This window comes from Nerophis ophidion, linkage group LG21 (assembly GCF_033978795.1).
Source record: "Nerophis ophidion isolate RoL-2023_Sa linkage group LG21, RoL_Noph_v1.0, whole genome shotgun sequence".
Lineage (NCBI taxonomy): Eukaryota > Metazoa > Chordata > Actinopteri > Syngnathiformes > Syngnathidae > Nerophis > Nerophis ophidion.
Window position 1 is genome coordinate 12901865 of NC_084631.1, and position 20901 is coordinate 12922765.

At 39.4% G+C, this 20901-nt stretch overlaps 1 protein-coding gene and 1 long non-coding RNA gene across 4 annotated transcripts in view; one reads left to right on the top strand and one right to left on the bottom strand.

The window, feature by feature from the left end:
- rorc (RAR-related orphan receptor C) overlaps positions 1-2373 on the top strand; it is an 82255-nt gene extending 79882 nt beyond the window's left edge. For all 3 annotated transcript variants that reach the window (XM_061881943.1, XM_061881944.1, XM_061881945.1), the window contains 5 exons: positions 253-385; positions 462-569; positions 647-757; positions 1769-1878; positions 1962-2373. In XM_061881943.1, coding sequence (XP_061737927.1) covers positions 253-385; positions 462-569; positions 647-757; positions 1769-1878; positions 1962-2126 — 627 coding nt within the window. In that variant the 3' untranslated portion in view covers positions 2127-2373. The remainder of the gene's footprint in view (positions 1-252; positions 386-461; positions 570-646; positions 758-1768; positions 1879-1961) is intronic.
- LOC133539779 (uncharacterized) overlaps positions 1-20901 on the bottom strand; it is a 22035-nt gene continuing 1134 nt past the window's right edge. Inside the window, exons 2-3 of the long non-coding RNA XR_009803490.1 lie at positions 1968-2109; positions 1-789 (exon numbers count right to left, since the gene is read on the bottom strand). This is a non-coding gene — a long non-coding RNA (uncharacterized LOC133539779). The remainder of the gene's footprint in view (positions 790-1967; positions 2110-20901) is intronic.

Genomic DNA, 20901 nt, shown 5'->3' on the forward strand with positions numbered 1-20901 from the left:
TATGGTTGTGCTTGGATAGTCACGTTTTTTCTGAGGTGGTACTTGGTGAAAAACATTTTAAAACCACAGGTATATTGTATCAAAGTAACCAACAAACAAACAAAAGACAATCAAGAAAACACCCAAAAAATTTTAATAGCAAAAAAGCAACAAAATGTACAATTGTAGCATTTGTGGTGGAATGTGTAGTTTCTAATTTTCTGTGTTGGTCAGATTCAATCATTTTGATAAAGAGAATTCTTCTTCCCTCAGTCGGTGGATGAGATGTGGCAACACTGTGCGGTTCGGCTGACGGATGCCGTGCAGTTTGTGGTGGAGTTTGCCAAACACATCCCTGGTTTCCGTCTGCTCAGCCAGAACGACCAGATCGCCCTTCTGAAGACCGGTGAGGTCACCTTGCATGGACTCACTCATTCGTCGTCCAAAAAGGTTGAATCACAGTCTATCTGCTGTTTCTTCAGGTTCTATGGAGGTCGTTCTGGTGAGGATGAGTCGCTTCTTCAACACAGAGAACAACACCGTCTTTTTTGATGGCAAATTTGCTGGAACCGAAGTCTTCAAGTCTTTGGGTGAGGTCACGTCTGCTCAAACGTGCTCTTAGAACGTTCTTCCACCTCAATGATAAAATACACGTCTTCTCTTGCAGCGTGCGCCGATTTGATTGCCGCCGTTTTCGACTTTGCTCACAGCGTCTGCGCTTTGAAGCTCACCGAGCAGCAGGTGGCTCTCTTCAGCGCTCTGGTCCTGATCAATGCAGGTACGCCACTTTATTAGGTACACCTGCACGGCCTAATGAGACACAATAAGGAATAAATATATTAATGCTGAGTTTTGATCTTAAATGTTTTCATTTACCAATATTTTTTTTGTTTTTTGGGAATCACACTATGTTTCTGAATTGGTTAATTGATTACTTAGTTTCAATATAATCACGGAGGAGATTGGTATTACCGCACCCATTTAGACAATGTTAAATATATATCAGTAATCTAACAACACATCCATAGTTGTGACAACATTTCGAGCCACTTTAATGCTTAAAAGAAGATAGAAGTCAGTATAAAAATGATTTAATAAAAGTTGAAAAACATCGGTGATTTTTTTTGTAAAAGACAGCATATTTTTTAATGGTTCTTTTACTGGATTGACTAGATTTTAAAGTTGTACCTTATGTAGCTTAACATGGAAAATATTTAAATTTTAAAACATGAAATAAGTTGCAGACGTACAATAAAAGTCAAAACTTTTTAAAAATGTATCATCTTAATCATTTTATGGGTTACTAACTTTCTAAAATTTGTTTTATTATTATATTTTTTATATAATGCAAATTTTCTTATAGTGTTTATACCGTAATTCATAAAAATTGCTGAGGTAAGATAACAGCCTGCCTTTTTTTATCTTCATTATTTATTTAATGTATATTTATAAATATTTTCTAAATTACTCATTTGTGTTATCTATTTTTGGCATTGGCTTCATCTCAGGTTATTTTTTGTATGGCTTGATAGAATATTAACATCATTGTTTGGAAGCAATTATTTACACTACAGTAATGACTTACACCACCACGTTAAGGTAGCAGCAGGAGGTATATTTCTAATGTATTTTTGATATTTTAAATTGATTATTTTAATATTCTTTTCACATTGGCTCAATCTCTTGTTCGTTATTGTCATTGATTGCCCCCTACTGGTAGTTGGTAGACACCAGGACTATTCTGCTTTGAGTGAGATTGTGTTTCAAAGGCAAAGACGTCTCTGTGCAGATCGTCCATGCCTGGAGGACAGAGGCAGAGTGCAGCGAGTGCAAAGAAGCGTGGAATTCGGTCTGACACACATCCTACACCGAGACAACCGGGACAGCCTAATGCATAAGGTACACCAACGAACACATGCTGGCTTGTAATTGGTGTAAAAAAAAAGTGCAATGTAATTTTGTGGTTGTATGTTTGTGTGCAGCTGTACCAGAGGATGTCTGTGTTGCGTTCACTGTGCAGTCTGCACATGGAGAAGTTGCGCTGGTTCAGTCAGCGCTACCCGCTCATCGCTCACACTCTCTTCCCGCCTCTCTACAAGGAGCTGTTTGCCTCTGAAGCAGAGCTGCTGCCTGAGAACACACACTGATGACGCATAACACACACACACCTCCACTCACTGGTACACTTAGATATTTAAATAAATTGCTCAACTTGGCAATATGCTTGTTATTGTGGTCGTAGTCAGCACCACAATGCATCATACTGAGATATCAATATTTTGACCCTTTCATGTTGCTATGGTAACAAAACTAGTAAAAACATCACACCAACAATGAAGGAGTTATCAGCATAAGATAGTTCCACTGCATTGTATACATGTTACATATTACATACACAGTAATACAAAGCTCTTGTATTGGATTTCATTGATTTGTATGGTTGAGATTGATGAACTCACACACATACATGTATACATACATAACATACACATGCTATACATAGGTACACACATGCATAAATACATGTAAATACATAAGTTTACTGTACATACGTACACATATCCAAACACATGTGCATACATACATGAACACATATCAAAACACATGTACATACATACATACATGAACACACACATTCATACATAAACATGCACATGTATACACACGTACATTCATACATAAACATGCACATGTATACACACGTACATACATACATACATACACATACATGCATATATACATAAAAACACGTACATACATACTGAAACACACACAGATATACATAACGTACATACATATATACATACAAAAACACGCACCTGTATAGACTCGTACATACATACATACATAAACACACACATACATTCATACACACATAAACACAGAGCAGAGCAGAGACCGAGGTCCTGGGCTCCCAGCTGATATTGATAATTAGGCCAATGAGGTGCAGGTGTGGAAACTGCAAACAGAGGAGACATGGAGAAAAGGGCAACCAAGCAGGCAGGGACACGGATCACCTGCTTGCAATCCTGGGAGGAGGCGGGTAAGCAGGCCTAAACATTAAGTCCCTCCCACAAGGCCCGGGTCGTTACACTTATACAAACACAAATATATTTACATAAACACAAACTTACATACACACACACATGCATGCATAAATACTCACATACACATACCTACATACAGACACACATAAACATACTTACATAAACACACATACACATTATTGCACACTGACATACAAACACACGTTATTATTATTATGTACTATACATTTTTGACAAAATCAATGTTTGTAATTGTTGAAATAAGAAGAAATAAGTAGCCATAGATGACGTCAGCTGAGCTTGTACAGACCCACATAATTCAGAATTTTCATATCATAAAACTATTTTTGAAATATTACAGAGAAATATATCAATATTTGTTGATGGGTTTTTTTTGTTTTTTTTTTGTTATTGTTATTTCTAAGTATGTCTCTCTCTATATAAGGTAGCTTACAGATGAATAAATGATTGATACCAGTTAGAACCTGCTTTTTAATCCGGAGCCAGAACACTGACATTAAGTTTTGGATATGAATACCAACTGGCATCTTAGAAAAAGATTTGTTATTATTATAAATAAAAGTACTGTATTACAATCGAGCACCTGACCACATACACCCACACACACACATACCTTACTATGCAAATTGTCATGGGTTTATTACACACACACACACACACATATATATATATATATATATATATATATATATATATATATATATATATATATATATATATATATATATATATACATATATATATATATATATATATATATATATATATATATATATATATATATATATACATATATATATACACACACACACATATATATATCCATCCATCCATTTTCTACCGCTTATTCCCTTTCGGGGTTGCGGGGGGCGCTGGCGCCTATCTCAGCTACAATCGGGCGGAAGGCGGGGTACACCCTGGACAAGTCGCCACCTCATCGCAGGGCCAACACAGATAGACAGACAACATGCACACTCACATTCACACACTAGGGCCAATTTAGTGTTGCCAATCAACCTATCCCCAGGTGCATGTCTTTGGAAGTGGGAGGAAGCCGGAGTACCCGGAGGGAACCCACGCATTCACGGGGAGAACATGCAAACTCCACACAGAAAGATCCCGAGCCTGGATTTGAACCCAGGACTGCAGGACCTTCGTATTGTGAGGCAGACGCACTAACCCCTCTTCCACCGTGAAGCCCACATATATATATATATATATATACATATATATATATATATATATATATATATACATATATATATATATATATATACATATATATATATATATACAGACATATATATATGTCTATATATATAGACATATATATATGTGTGTGTATATATATATATATAGACATATATATATATATATATATATATATATATACACATTTTGTGTGTGTGTGTGTGTGTGTCTGTCTGTGTGTGTGATAAACCCATGACAATTTGCATAGTAAGGTCCCACACACATCTGTTTTGTTCAAAACAACGCACCTTTAGCTCGTATCGCTTTTTTGCATTAAATGTAGAAGAAAACGTCATTCTTCTCTCTGTGCAAATTTCAACAATAAGTCAATAAAAATGCTGAGACTTCAAGAAAATGTGTCTACTCTAGCCTTTTTATCTTCTGAAGTTTTTTATAAAAAGTTATGAAATGTTGACAGAATGAGGTCAGCAATATCCTCCCACGGCTTTAGAACTATTCAAACTCTGGAAATACACTGTTCATTGTTGGTTGTCCATATATTTATTTTCTACCGCTTGTCCCTTTTGGGCTTGCGGGGGGTCGCTGGAGCCTATCTCAGCTGCATTCGGGCGGTAGGGGATTATATTTAAAAGATCTATCTTTTCAAATGTTGTTGCCAGGACAAATAATTGTGTGTTTTCAAGTCTACAGTGAGACTGTGCGTCACTCAGGAAATGATTAAGAAGAATCTGCATTTTCTTCAGCAAATGGCTTTTTTCCCCCAACTTTGGCAACTAATAACGCTTAACTCTTTCTCATGTTCTTTCACCCCCAATTACAAATAATTCATATTACCTGTTATAGCCTAAATAAAAAAATAGGTATGTCCTGATCCGACACCTATTGGATATCGGTCTGGAATCAGCAAAAATGGATTGGATGATATCAGCTTGCATGTGAAATATATAATGTCCGATATAAGTAATCTTGCAGCGTGTTTACTTGTGCAAAGCTGGGAAGCCAGCTAACGTCTAAATGTTCTCCAATAAGCACACAATATTAGTCTTTTCTTCTATTTTTATCAAATCATTTACAAAAGGTAAGCATGATAGGCTGTAGGCTAATAGAGGGGTTCGGATTTATCCCGGAAGTGCGTCCATTAGCACTACACGTAATATATCCAAAGAAATTCTGTGGAAAATAACATCATAACGGCTGTGATAAGATGGAGAAATACTAACAGTCATTAGATAAGAAGTTCCTCCGTCGTTATAAGGAGCAAACAGCCGTATTCGGATGCAAGGATCCGTACAAGAAGGACAAGTTTAAGTGGAGCAGAGACCATGCACGACATCTTCCTAGATGGTTCATACCTGGACTTTAGGAAAACTACCTAATTGTTCAACCAAGCCGATTTTACACTTTGGAAGACGTTCAAAATCATGCAAGTGAAGATAGCTTTGTTTGTGGATGGGTTTGTGACGTTTATGTTTATCTCTATAAACCTACTGGACATCGTGTCATTAAGCCAGGCAAGAGTAATGCACTCTCAGAGAGGATGTGACCCAAGTTTGACACCCTGGATAATCAGGTTCAACCAATCTAATGTCACTGTGACTGTAAGGCGCGTCACTTTTGTTGTCTGTGGAGGCTACAGTCTGTATAAGAGAAGAGAGTGCTCTTTTTATCAATACAACCACTCTCAAAGTTCTTTGACCAAGCACATCAAGTTAATGCAAAGCGGGGCTGTTGTTTATTTTACATTATTTTTTACGTACAAAATGTTTAACAAAACCCAAAACCAGTGAAGTTGGCACGTTGTTTAAATTAAAAATACAAACAGAATACAATGACTTGCAAATCCTTTTCAACCTATATTCAATTGAATAGACTGCAAGGACAAGATACTTAACTTTCAAACTGGAAAACCTTATTTTTTGCAAATATTGTCTCATTTGGAATTTCATGCCTGCAACATGTTTCAAAAAAGCTGGAACAAGTGGCAAAAAAGACTGATAAAGTTGAGGAATTCTTATCAAACACTTATTTGGAACATCCCACAGATGAACAGGGTAATTGGGAAGAGGTGCTTGCCATGATTGGTTATAAAAGCAGCTTCCATGAAATGTTCAGCATTCACAAACAAGGATGGGCGAGGGTCACCACTTTGTGAACAAATGCGTGAGCAAATTGTCCAACAGTTTAAGAACAACATTTCTCAACCAGCTATTGCAAGGAATTTAGGGATTTCACCATCTACGGTTCGTAACATCATCAAAAGGTTCAGAAAATCTGGAGAAATCGCTGCACGTAAGCCATGATATTACGCACCTTCCATCCCTCAGGTAGTACAAAACCCCGTTTCCATATGAGTTGGAAAATTGTGTTAGATGTAAATATAAACGGAATACAATGATTTGAAAATCATTTTCAACCCATATTCAATTGAATGCACAACAAAGACAAGATATTTGATGTTCAAAATCATAAACGTATTTTTTTTTTTTTGCAAATAATAATTAACTTAGAATTTCATGGCTGCAACACATGCCAAAGTAGTTGGGAAAGGACATGTTCACCACTGTGTTACACCACCTTTTCTTTTAACAACACTCAATAAACGTTTGGGAACTGAGGAAACTAATTGTTGAAGGTTTGGAAGTGGAATTATTTTCCATTCTTGTTTTATGTAGAGCTCCAGTCGCTCAACAGTCCGGGGTCTCCGCTGTCGTATTTTACGCTTCAAATGCGCCACACATTTTCGATGGGAGACAGGTCTGGACTGCAGGCAGGCCAGGAAAGTATCCAAACTCTTTTTTTACGAAACCACGCTGTTGTAACACTTGTCTTGCTGAAATAAGCAGGGGCGTCCATGATAACGTTGCTTGGATGACAACATATGTTGCTCCAAAACCTGTATGGACCATTCAGCATTAATAGTGCCTTCACAGATGTGTAAGTTAGCCATGCCTTGGGCAATAATACACCCCCCTACCATCACAGGTGCTGGCTTTTGAACTTTGCGCCTATAACAATCCGAATTGTTATTTTCCTCTTTGTTCTGGAGGACACCACGTCCTCTGTTTCCAAATATAATTTGAAATTTGGACTCGTCAGACAACAGAATACCTTTCCACTTTGCATCAGTCCATCTTAGGTGAGCTCAGGCACAGCCTAGCCGGCGGGGTTTCAGGATATTGTTGATAAATGTGTTTGGCTTTGCAAAGTAGAGTTTTAACTTGCACTTACAGATGTAGCGACCAACTGTAGTTACTGACAGTGGTTTTCTGAAGTGTTCCTGAGCCCATGTAGTGATATCCTTTACACACTGATGTCGGTTTTTGATGCAGTACCGCCTGAGGGATCAAACGTCCGTAATATCATCGCTTACGTGCAGTGATTTCTCCAGATTCTCTGAACTTTTTGATGATTTTACAGACAGTAGATGGTAAAATCCCTAAATTCCTTGCAATAGCTCGTTGAGAAATGTTGTTCTAAAACTGTTCGACAATTTGCTCACAAAGTGGTGACCCTCACCCCATCCTTGTCTGTGAATTACTTAGCATTTCATGGAAGCTGCATTTGTACCCAATCATGGCACCCAACTGTTCCCAATTAGCCTGCACACCTGTGGGATGTTCCATATAAGTGTTTGATGAGCATTCCTCAACTTTATCAGTATTTATTGCCACCTTTCCCAACGTTGCTGACCTCAAATTCTAAAGTTAATAATTATTTAAAAAAAAAAAAATGTTTATCAGTTTGAACATCAAATATGTTGTCTTTGTAGCATATTCAATTGAATATGGGTTGAAAATTATTTGCAAATCATTGTATTCCATTTATATTTACATCTAACAATTTCCCAACTCATATGGAAACAGGGTTTGTACTTCATCAAAGAGCGACATCAGTGTATAAAAGATATCACCACATGGGCTCAGTAACACTTCAGAAAACCACTGTCAGTAACTGCAGTTTGTCACTACATCTGTTAGTGCAAGTTAAAACTCTATCTACTATGCAAAGCAAAAGCCATTTATCAATAACACTCAGAAACGCCGTCGGCTTTGCCAGACCCGAGCTCATCTAAGATGGACTGATGCAAAGTGGAAAAGTGTTCCTATGGTCTGACGACCCTCCATTTTGACTGTTATAAGCGCACAATTCAAAAGCCAGCAACAGTGATGGTATGGGGGTGTATTAGTGCCCAAAGCATGGGTAACTTACACATCTGTGAAGGCACCATTAATGCTGAAAGGTACATACAGGTTTTGGAGCAACATATGTTGCCATCCAAGCAACGTTATCATGGACGCCCCTGCTTATTTCAGCAAGAGAATGCCAAGCCACATGTTACAACAGCGTGGCTTCATAGTCAAAGAGTGTGGGTACTAAACTGGCCTGCCTGTAGTCCAGACCTGTCTCTCATTGAAAATGTGTGTTGCAATATGAAGCCTAAAATACCACAACAGAGACCCCGCACTGTTGAACAACTTAAAGGCCTACTGAAATGAGATTTTCTTATTTAAACGGGGATAGCAGGTCCATTCTATGTGTCATACTTTTTGTGATATTGCCATATTTTTGCTGAAAGGATTTAGTAGAGAACATCCACGATATAGTTCGCAACTTTCGGTGCTAAGACAAAAGTCCTGCCTCTACCTGAAGTCGCAGACGATGACGTCGCAAGTGTGGGGGCTCCTCACATATTCACATTGTTTATAATGGGAGCCTCCAACAAAAAGTGCTATTCGGACCGTGAAAAAGACAATTTCCCCATTAATTTGAGCGAGGATGAAAGATTTGTGTTTGAGGATATTGAAAGCAACGGACTAGAAAAAAAAAATCCTGATTGGGACGGATTCCGATGTTTTTGGACACATTTAATAGGATAATTCTGGGAAATCCCTTATCTTTCTATAGTGTTGCTAGTGTTTTAGTGAGTTTAATATTACCTGATAGTCGCGCAGTGTCTCAGGGGAGTCGACGGCAGCTGCATGGACGACACAAGCTCAGCTTTTCTCCGGTAAGAAGCGACTTTTTAACCACAATTTTCTCACCGAAACCTGCTGGTTGACATTCCGTCTTGATTCATGTTCACTTGACCGCGCTCTGATCCATAGTAACGTTTCACCTCCAGGAATTTTAAACAAGGAATCACCATGTGTTTGTGTGGCTAAAGGATAAAGCTTCCCAACTCCATCTTTCTACTGTGACTTCTCCAATATTAATTGAACAAATTGCTAAAGATTCAGCAACACAGATCTCCAAAATACTGTGTAATTATGGCGTTTAAGCAGACGACATTTAGCTGTGTGTGTGTGCAGCGCTCATACTTCCTAAAAACCTGTGACGTCTTGCGTACACGTCATCATTACACGACGCTTCCAGGACGTAACTTCCGTAAAAATTCAAAATTGTAATTTAGTAAACTAAAAAGCCCGTATTGCCGTGTGTTGCAATGTTAATATTTCATCATTGATATATAAACTATCAGACTGCGTGGTGGGTAGTAGTGGGTTTCAGTAAGCCTTTAAGCTTTACATCAAGCAAGAATGGGAAATAATTCCTCCTGAAAAGCTTTAAAAATTGGTCTCCTCAGTTCCCAAACGTTTACGCTGTCTGTATGGAATACCCTGGTGTTAAGAGGACTCCCGTGAAAATTAGGAACATTGGGAAGTATGTTGCTGTCAAGTTCTGTTCATATTAAACTCGCAGGCCGCACATTCATTAAATTGTCATATGAAAGTGCGGGCCGCAAAATAACATCTCGCGGGCCGCATGTTTGAGACCTTTGGTCTAGGTCATTTGGATCATCCGATGGTCTTATGATGGGGCTATCATTTAGCATAGCTTCAAGTTCGCACAACACAGTTTGAAAGCCTTCATCGTCCAGTGTTTGTTGGCGAAGCACAGCACTTAAGATCTTTCTGATGATGCGTTCCCATATACCACCAGAAGCAGCCTGTGGTCTGAAACTCCACTTGATTTTCTTTTGTGCTAGAAATACTGTATTTCGATAAGGGCTTGATCAAAGGAAGCCAAGGCCTCTCTTACCTCCCTTTCTGTTCCCACAAAGTTGGTACCGTTGTCGGATCTCATGTGGGAAACTTGTCCTCTTCTACAGATGAATCTTCTAATAGCGTTAATCTATGAGCTTGTATCGAGAGAGTAAGCCACTTCCAGATGAACGGCTCTACTTGCCATGCAAGTGAATATTACTCCATAACGTTTTACGATGCTGCGCCCTCTTTTTACGTTGATGGGGCCAAAATAGTCCACGCCCACGTTTGTGGAACGGGGGGAGATCTGGAGTGATTCTCTCTGTGGGCAGGTCCGCCATTTTTTGTTCACCAGTCTTTCCTCTGTATTGTCTGCAGAATTTGCACTTTGTGGTGACCTTCCTCACCGCAGAATTGGGGTTTGTGATCCTAAAGCTTTTCCTTACAGTTGAAAGTGTATGATTCCTTCCTCCATGACCAAGTAGTTGGTGGAAATGTCGGATAACAAGACTGGAGATGTGTTGGTCTTTAGATAAGATGAGGGGATGCCTTATATCTTCGGGCATAGCTGCTTTGTTCAATCGACCCCCAACTCTCAGAAGACCTCCATCTAGAATTGGATTTAGCTTGTAGATGCAGCTGCTCTTTTGTACTGGTTTGCCAGAGGTTAATAAAGTGATTTCGCTGTGGAATCTTTATTGCTGACAAAAGGAAATTATTGATATCTCTGCTTCTGAGAGATCATCAAGAGACAATTTCTGGCTTTTCAGTGAAGCCTTCACAGCCTGCATTCCCTTATGCACATCCAATACTGGAGATCTATTACCAACAGTGCATGTAGACTGTAGCTGTCTTCTTTTCCCACTCATGTGTAGCAAGACATTTTTTAGCTCAAGGATTCAGGCAACTGCAACTTTCAATCTTTGCCAGTCAGAGAAATAGGTTATTAGATGATGAGTAGCGTTCCCATCGTTAACAACAGTTGCATTTGCTATGAGATTGCGTTTAACTTCTGGGTCCTCAGCAGAGACATTGGTGTCTATAGGCCCTTCTGGCCAGCTTTCCTTAGGCTCCGATAGAAACATTGGGCTTCCAATCCACCTCTGTTTGACCAGATCTTCTGCTTTCAATCCTCTTGAAGCATCGTCGGCAGGGTTTTTTTGTTGTGGGGATGTATCGCCACTGTGACACATCTGTGTGGTCCCTCATTGTTGTCACCCCGTTTGCAACAAATGTCTTGAACCTCTTATCTTCGTTTTTCTGTACTTCCTTTTCTCTCTTGACATCTCCTCTTGATATTTGGGACCCTGCTCATTGAAATCATGCATGTACTTGTTCATAAGCAATTCCTCCAAACTGTTAACGATCGTGCGGTTAACAGTAACTGTGGGGCTTCAATTATGCGTGTCATTGCTTTGTAATGGCCCATTAATCACCCACCCCAATAGGGTTCTGACAGCATAAAGTCCGTCTCCATGGCTGTTAATCACCTCCCATGGTTCCATTAACTTGGAGGCGTTGGTACCAATTAACAGGTCCACGTTGGCAGTTATTCGAGGGATTTTGATGCCTTGGAGGTAAGGCCACTTATCAAGTTCTGCCTCACTAATCAGATTGTTAGTGTACACGGGCATCTGCCTTTGAGTGAAGACATTAGGAAGCTCAAAAAACGTATTACCAGTAAGCTCAGAGATTTCCAGACTATTTACAATGCTGCTTGGGACCGCCCATGGTGCGCAAGTGGATTTTTGTTCTTCGGCCTTCTGTGTTCAGCCTGTTCACCAACTGTTCAGAACAGAAGGTCCCTGTGCTTCCTGGATCTAGGAAAGCATATGTCTGGACTATCTTGCTGCCCTTTGAGCACTTCCTTTGAACGGGCAGGATAGGTAAAATTCCATAGTTGCCAGCCCCTGTATGGCCACAAGTTGATGATGTAGTGCAAATCTCTGCTTTTACCTTTGCTAGTTGGCTATTTCCTCCACTTTCCAGATGCCTCCTGTCAATATGTAGCACTTTGGGATGCGTCTTGTTGCAGTAAGAGCAAGTGATGCGCCTGTCGCAACTCTTGCTCAGGTGCCCTGTGCACAGGCAACCAAAAACAGGCCTTTTTTTTTTAAAAAGTCAAGCTTTTCCCTGTGTGCTTTATTTCCTAGTATCGGACAGTGCTCCAATGCATGTTCACTTGTACAGTAAAGACAGGAAATAGAGTTTGTCTTGGAGGTGTTCACAAACTTATTCAGGTGTGGATCCGGTTTAGGTTCAGCGGCAACTGCCACATGAGTTGCGAAACTGTTCCTTCTGAACTGTGATTTGCTTTGATGTATAGGCTTAGGTTTGGTTATTGTTTTATTCAGAGGGATGTCCTGAATGTCGCCAAAGACAGGATCTGAAGCAATTCTGACCTGCTGTTCAAGAAAGTTCACAATGTCTGTGAAACAAGCACGTCGCTTTTGTTTGTCAACAATGTCAGCTGATTTTCCTCTCCACTAGTCCCCTAATTTGTAAGGAAACTTTTGCATGAGCATCTTCATGCTAGCTGGCATTTTGAGCTCGTCCAAGTACTGCAGCTCATCCATGGCATTGGAGCATTCTCGCAAGTACAGTGCAAAAGCTTGGATATTTTTTACATCCTCAGATTTGATGTTTGGCCAAACCATGATTTTGTCCAGGTAGGCTGCTCTTATTTTTTAAGGATTTCCAAAGTGTTCCCTTAGTAGTCGTTTTGCTGTAGCATAGCCTCTCTGTGTAGGCATATAGAGGCAACTGCGCACCAAGTCTCTGGGCTGCCCTTTGGTAAACTGCTCCAGATAATATGAGCAGTCACCACATTCATTGTTTTTTGCCTCTATACAATACTCAAAAGCTTTTATGAAAGCCTGAAACTGCAATGAGTCACCTTCAAAAAACGGAATTTGTCTGTGTGGAAGTAATTGGAAGGTTTGTGCTTGAACCAGGAGTGCCATCATTTAATTTTACCTCTGTAATACAGTGTGGAATTCACCTGGTATTGTGTTATTGCCTTGAAATGTTTGAGATGCTTAAGGTAAATTTTGCCTTGATTGGTTTTCCACAGGATCCAAAGTTGATGAGCGTAGTGGTTGTTTGTTTGGTTGAGGGTGTGAATGGACCTTGTGTGGGGCATTCTTGGCTGTGTGAAGCTCTGAAGGAGCAGCTTTAACAGATGGCTGAAGTTGTTGTACAGGCTGAGTAGGTACTTTTTTCGGTTTTGTCTCTTGCCTATAATAGGACTCCATTCCATCAGACTTTTTGCTCTGCCAGAAACACTGGCTTCATGGAAAACGACAATTTAGCATTGTGGGCTGCTATTTGAGCATCCAACTCCATTTGCTCCTTTTTCCTCCCTACATACTTGCCAACCCTCCCGGATTTTCCGGGAGACTCCCGAAATTCAGCGCCTCTCCCGAAAACCTGCCGGAAGAAATTTTCTCCCCAAAACCTCCTCAAATTCAGCCGCAGCTGGAGGTCACGCCCCTCCAGCTCCATGCGGACCTGAGTGCTGAGTGGGGACAGCCTGTTTTCACGTCCGCTTTCCCACTATATAAACAGCTTGCCTGCCCAATCATGTTACAACATTTACGGATTTTAATAAAAAACTGCACACACAAGGAGACGAAGCAGAAGAACGAGGAAGTTACAGCCATGGCGACGACGTCTGTAATAGAGTGATCTATGTTGTCTGTTGACATTTCCTGGTGAATGTTGGTTATAGCATTATGGGGTTGCTTTTTGATTGGCCAACGATTTACGTGTTGTTGCGCACCTGACGCCAATTGAGGGAGTCTGTTCTGAAGCCCACAGTAAAGAGACGTAACTTCATCACCTCGCCTGGTTATTGACTCCAACCCAATATATTACACCGTCGACGAGCAAAATGAAGAAATACGCTTGCAAGTTTCATAACAAGTGGAAACAAGAATTTCAGTTTATCCAGGAGAGTTTGAAGGGGAAGGGATATGTTGCCTGTAAATTTTGTAGAGCAGACTTTTCCATTGAACACGGTGGACGAACAGATATACTCAGTCATGAACGGTCAGCGAAGCACAAAGCGTCCGCAGCGCAGCATCGTTCACAACCCAGTATTATGGGCCACCTCGCAAAATGGAGACCTGATGGTGTAACTTATGCTGAGACGAAGATGGCTATGCTGATAGTTGGAAGCAACATCCCGTTCTCCTTTGCGGATGTCTACAACAAATCCGTGAAGGATATGTTCCCGGATTCGGAGATCGCTCGCCAGTACGCATGTAGTGAATGAGCTCCTTCTTTTTTGCTGTCCTATTGTTGCACATGTATCCTCCGCTGTAGCCATTTCTAATGCAAAGTCACGCACAATTCAAACTTAATCTGTCAGTAGAGTGCTATGGAAGCACCAATAACTACATAATGGCTAACAGGGAGAAGACGCATTTGAAGTGGAAGCACGTAACCAAGACCACCCACACTTTAAAGGAGAGCCCCCGCAAAATAGTTAAAAAATAAGTCGTACACTATTTCTTTAACAATTGTTTTACTTTTAAGTCTCTAGATCAGGGGTAGGGAACCTATGGCTCTAGAGCCAGATGCGGCTCTTTTGATGACTGCATCTGGCTCTCAGATAAATCTTAGCTGACATTGCTTAACATGATAAGTAATTAACAATTCCGCTGGTAATCAAATTGTTAAAAATAACGTTCAAATTATAAAACATTCTCATGCATTTTAATCCAACCATTCGTTTTCTGTCGCACCTGTCCAATATGTCGCATTAATGGTAAGAAGTATTATATATACTATTGGTTAATTTTTAGAATAACAATGTTATTAAAAAGAATAAGAGACCTATTATACTCTAAAAATGTTGGTCTTACTTAAAAATGCACTCATTTAGTTGTATTCAGCGTTAAAAAATATTGTATGGCTCTCACAGAAATACATTTCCTAAATATTTGGCTTTCATGGCTCTCTCAGCCAAAAAGGTTCCCGACCCCTGCTCTAGATCAACTTCAAATCTATCTTTCAATTAAAATTGTCATTATACTTCTGTGTTTTTGTTTGTTTGTATGTTTTATGCCTTTTAGGTCAATTAAACTAATGATAAATTAATTATAAATTATTTTTTTTTAGATGTGGCGTTTTTATGGAGTTTTCTTTTAATCGATTCTCAAACATTATGAATTGATTTAGAATGTGAATTAATCAAAAAATGTGATTTGCGTGTAAATCAACTTTTTTGAGCACTCCTACTTTCAAATACTCTGACATGTTTGCAGCTTCAGCAAAATGCACAACAAGCAGACATAAGGTCACATGGTTGTAACCCAGCAATTAACTTCTCTATTCATTCATTTCTTATCGTCACCAGGTGTGGTCTACAAAAACAAACAGCTGTGAGAAAACCTCTGATGTGCTTTTTTTAATTAACTCTGCAAGATTTGAAGTATGATGAGTGATCCGCATCCAGTAGATTTATCTACAAAACCAGTGAAGTTGGCGCGTTGTGTAAATAGTAAATAAAAACAGAAAACATTGATTTGCAAATCCTTTTCAACCTATATTCAATTGAAAAGATTGCAAAGACAAGATACTTAATGTTCGAACTGAGAAACTTTGTTATTTTTTGCAAATGTTATGTCATTTGGAATTTGATGTCTGCAACATGCTTCAAAAAAGCTGGCACAAGTGGCAAAAAATACTGGAAAAGTTGAGGAATGCTCATCAAACACTTATTTGGAACATCCCTCTGGTGAAGAGTCTAATTGGGAACATGTTGGTGCCATGATTGGGTAAAAAAAATCAGCTTCCATGAAATGCTCAGTCATTCACAAACAAGGATGGGGCGATGGTCACCACTTTGTGAACAAATGCGTAAGCAAATCGTCGAACAGTATAAGAACAAAATTTCTCAACAAGTTATTGCAAGTAATTTAGGGATTTCACCATCTAAGGTCTGTAATGACATCAAAAGGTTCAGAGAATTTGGAGAAATCACTGCACGTAACATTTAATGCCCATGACCTTCGATACCTCAGGCGGTACTGCATCAAAAAGCAACATCAGTGTGTAAAGGGACGGCGTGGCGCAGTGGTAGAGTGGCCGTGTGGAACCTGAGGGTCCCTGGTTCAAATCCCACCTAGCACGAACCTCGTCACGTCCGTTGTGTCCTGAGCAAGACACTTCACCCTTGCTCCTGATGGGTGCTGGTTGGCGCCTTGCATGGCAGCTCCCTCCATCAGTGTGTGAATGTGTGTGTGAATGGGTAAATGTGGAAGTAGTGTCAAAGTGCTTTGAGTACCTTGAAGGTAGAAAAGCGCTATACAAGTACAACCCATTTATTTTATTTATTTAAAGGATATCAGCATATGGGCTCAGGAACCCTTCAGAAAACCACTGTCAGTAACTAAAGTTTGTCGCTAAGTCTGTATGTGCAAGTTAAAACTCTACTATTTAAAGCAAAAGCCATTTAACCACAACACCCAGAAATGTCACCGGCTTCGCTGGGCCCGAGCTCATCCAAGATAAACTGATGCAAAGCGGAAAAGGGTTCTGTGGTCTGGCAAGTCTACATTTCAAAATGTTTTGGGAAGTTTTGGATGTCGTGTCATCTGGACCAAAGAAGAAAAGAACCACCTGGACTGTAATAGGCCCAAAGTTCAAAAGCCAACATCTGGGATGGTATGGGGTGGATTAGTGCCCAAGGCATGGGTAACTTACACATCTGTGAAAGCACTTACAGTATGATGCTGAAATGTACATACAGGTTTTGGAGCAACATATGTTGCCACCCAAGCAACATATTTTTCATGGATGCCCCTGCTTATTTCAGCAAGACAATGCCAAGCCACATTATGCGAAAATGTGGGTATTAGACTGGCCTGTCTGTAGTCCAGACCTACTGTATCTCCCATTGATGTGTGGCAAATTATGAAGCGTAAAATACAACAACGGAGACTGTTGAACAACTTAAGTTGTACATCAAGCAATATTGGGAAATAATTCCACCTGAAAAGCTTCAAAAATGTGTCTCGTCAGTGTTGTTAAAAGGAAAGGATGTAACACAGTGGTAAAAATGCACCTGTGCCAATTTTTGGCAATGTGTTGCTGCCATTAAATTCTAAGTTAATGATTGCAAATAAATAATAAGTTTCTCAGTTCGAACATTACATATCTTGTCTTTGCATTCTTTTCAATTGAATTTAAGTAGAAAACAATTTGCAAATCATTGTATTATATTTTTATTTACAACGTGCCAACTTAACTGGTTTTGGGTTTTGTATCTCGGCAGGCGCCTTGATATGTTGTTTGCCGCACTCAGCTGTTGGTGGGAAGGTCGAGTGTGTTACCGTACAGTTGTCGTACTGTTGTTTACAATCAAATCATCAGCGTAGTTATTGCCGACTGAGCAGTTTCCTCCTAGCCGCAATTACAACATTGGTTGTGTTGCTGCTGTGTTCTATGATATAATGGCTCATAAATGACCATGCTACTAATGGTGTCTGCTTATATTAGGCGAGGGTGAGTCCATTGTGTGGGAACACTGTGAGTTTCTCAGACAGCGGCATAAGGCCACTGTAACCCTCAACTCATGATAAGAAGGAATTTAAAGGTCTCCATGAAGGATTTAGTGAGAAAGACTTGATACATGCTGCGTCATCTGAAAAAGACTTATCTTGCATGAGACCTGATTAATTTTGTAGACTTTTTAAAAAGTTCAAAGTGTGGGATGAACTTTGGCAGTATGAAGACACATACTGTCCTAATGTGCTACTACTCACTTCATTTTGCTTATGCAGTATAACACCACCTCATTAGCCTTTTGGTACGTCATACTTACGCAGACTTTTGTTGCTTTTACTCATTTCGCCTCCCAGCCTTGTCAATCATAGCCATCCAGTTTAGAAATGCAAATAAAAACTGTCTATACGGATAATTTGCACATACACAATCTAACATTTAAAAAATATATAACTATTAATCATCCATCCATTTTCTACTGCTATATATATACTGCTATATATATATATATATATATAGCAGTATATATATATATATATATATATAGCAGTATATATATATATATATATATATATATATATATATATATATATATATATATATATATATATATATATATATACCCAAAAGTTTGGACACATTTACTCATTCAATGCGTTTTCTTTATTTTCATGACTATTTACATTGTGTAGATTGTCACTGAAGGCATCAAACCTATTAATTAACACATGTGGAGTTATGTACTTAACAAAAAAAGGTGAAATAACTGAAAAAAAACATTATGTTTTAGTTTCTTGAAAATAGCCATCCTTTGCTCTGATTTTTTTTTGAAATATCTAATGTTATATTCTTATTTTACTGTTATATTTTTATTCCCATTGTTGCTTTTATTTTGATTCTTATTGTAATATTTTCTATTTTTTTTCCATTTATACCCCCATTATTTCCTTTTAAATTGATCTCAACTCTGTACACTGCTGCTGGAATTTTAATTTTCCTGAAGGAATCAATAAAGTACTATCCATCTATCTATCTATCTATCTATCTATCTATCTATCTATCTATCTACCTATCTATCTATCTATCTGATTACTGGTTTGCATACTCTTGGCATTCTCTCAATGATCTTCAAGTGGTAGTCACCTGAAATGGTTTTCACTTCACAGGGGTCATAGTTTTGATGCCTTCAATGACAATCTAAAATATAAATATTCATGAAAATAAAGGAAACACATTGAAATGCGAAGAAGTTTACATACACTTGTAAAGAACATAATATCATGGCTGTTTGAGTTTCCAATAATTTCTACAACTCTTAGTTTTTGTGATAGAGTTAATTGGAGCACATACTTTTTTGTCACACAAAACATTGATGAAGTTTGCTTCTTTTATGAATTTATTATGGGTCTACTGATATTGTGACCAAATCTGCTCCGTCAAAAGTATACATACAGCGATGATAATATTTGGTTACAATTCCCTTGGCATTTTCAGTGCAATAAGGCACTTTTGGTAGCCATCCACAAGCTTCTAGGAAGCTTCTGGTTGAATTTTTGACCACTCTTCTTGACAAAATTGGTGCGGTTCAGCTAAATTTGTTTGTTTTCTGACTTGGACTTGTTTCTTCAGCATTGTCCACATGTTTAAGTCAGTACTTTGGGAAGACCTTCATTCTAGCCTGATTAAGCCATTGCTTTACCACTTTTGACGTGTGTTTGGGGTAATTTTCCTGTTAGAACACCCAACTGCGTCCAAGACCCAACCTCCGGGCTGTTGATTTTTGGTTGTCCTGAAGAATTCGGAGGTAAACCTCTTTTTTCATTGTCCCATTTACTCTCTGTAAAGCACCAGTTCCATTGGTAGCAAAACAGGCTCAGAGCATAATACAACCACCTTGCTTGACGTAGGATTGGTGTTCCTGGCGTCTGCCTCACAATACGAAGGTCCTGAGTAGTCAGGGTTCAATCCCGGGCTCGGGATCTTTCTGTGTGGAGTTTGCATGCCCTCCCCGTGAATGCGTGGGTTACCGCCAGGTACCCCGGCTTCCTCCCACTTCCACAGACATGCACCTGTGGAGAGGTTGATTGGCGACACTAAATTGGCCCTAGTGCAGCGTTTCTCAAAGTGTGGGGCGCGCCCCAATGGTGGGGAATAGAGACATGACAGGTGGGGCACGAGGAACGGGAGGAAATTTCACTTTAAATTTATTTTTATTTTTCTTATATTCTTAGATTTTTTCTTTACAACCCCATTTTTTATACAAACTGCAAATCACTTTGTGATTTCGTCTATGAAATCCGCTATATAAATTAATGTAAATTACTTATTTTTCCTGTAGGCTTTAAATTTCTAGGTTGGAGTGAAAGTTTGACACACGCAACAGTAACTAATGGGGGCGGGCCTAAGCGGAACAAACTTTCGCGCGAATGGTTAGCAGGCTAATGTGTGGACCACAATTACACAAAATGGATGAATTGGCTTCATATAGAGTTGCATACAGAATTGCACAATGCAAAAAACCACACACAATTGCTGGGCAACTCATTCTCCCCACTGCAATAGACACGGTGTCAGTCATGCTTGACGAGTCAAGCGCAGCAATATTAAAAGCTGTCCCACTGTCAAACGACACAGTTGCGAGACGTATATGCGACATTGCAAGTGATCTTGAGGAACAACTCTTAGACAAATGAAAAGAAAGTCGTTTCGCTTTACAAGTGGACAAAGCTACTGACAGCAATAAAGACTGCCTGTTTACCGCATACGTCCGCTTTGTGAATGGCGAGTCACTGTGCCAGGATTTGCTGTTTTGCAAATACATAAAAAATAGAGACACTGCTGATGAGCTGTTCAAGATAATGGACAGTTTCCTCAAAGAACACGACCTTGAATGGGAAAACTGTGTGGGCTTTTGCTCTGATGGCACACAGACCATGGCAGAGTCATGAAACGGGTTGCGGGCTCTAATAAAGAGGGTTGCGCCAAATGCGCATTGGACACACTGTCATTCACCGGGAAGCACTCGCGTCAAGGCAGCTCAGCCTCGAACTCAATGAGGTTTTAACAGATGTTGTGAGCGCGGTAAATTTGATGAAACACGAAAAAGTGGCACTTTTAATTTATTTATCATTGAACTTGATGCAATT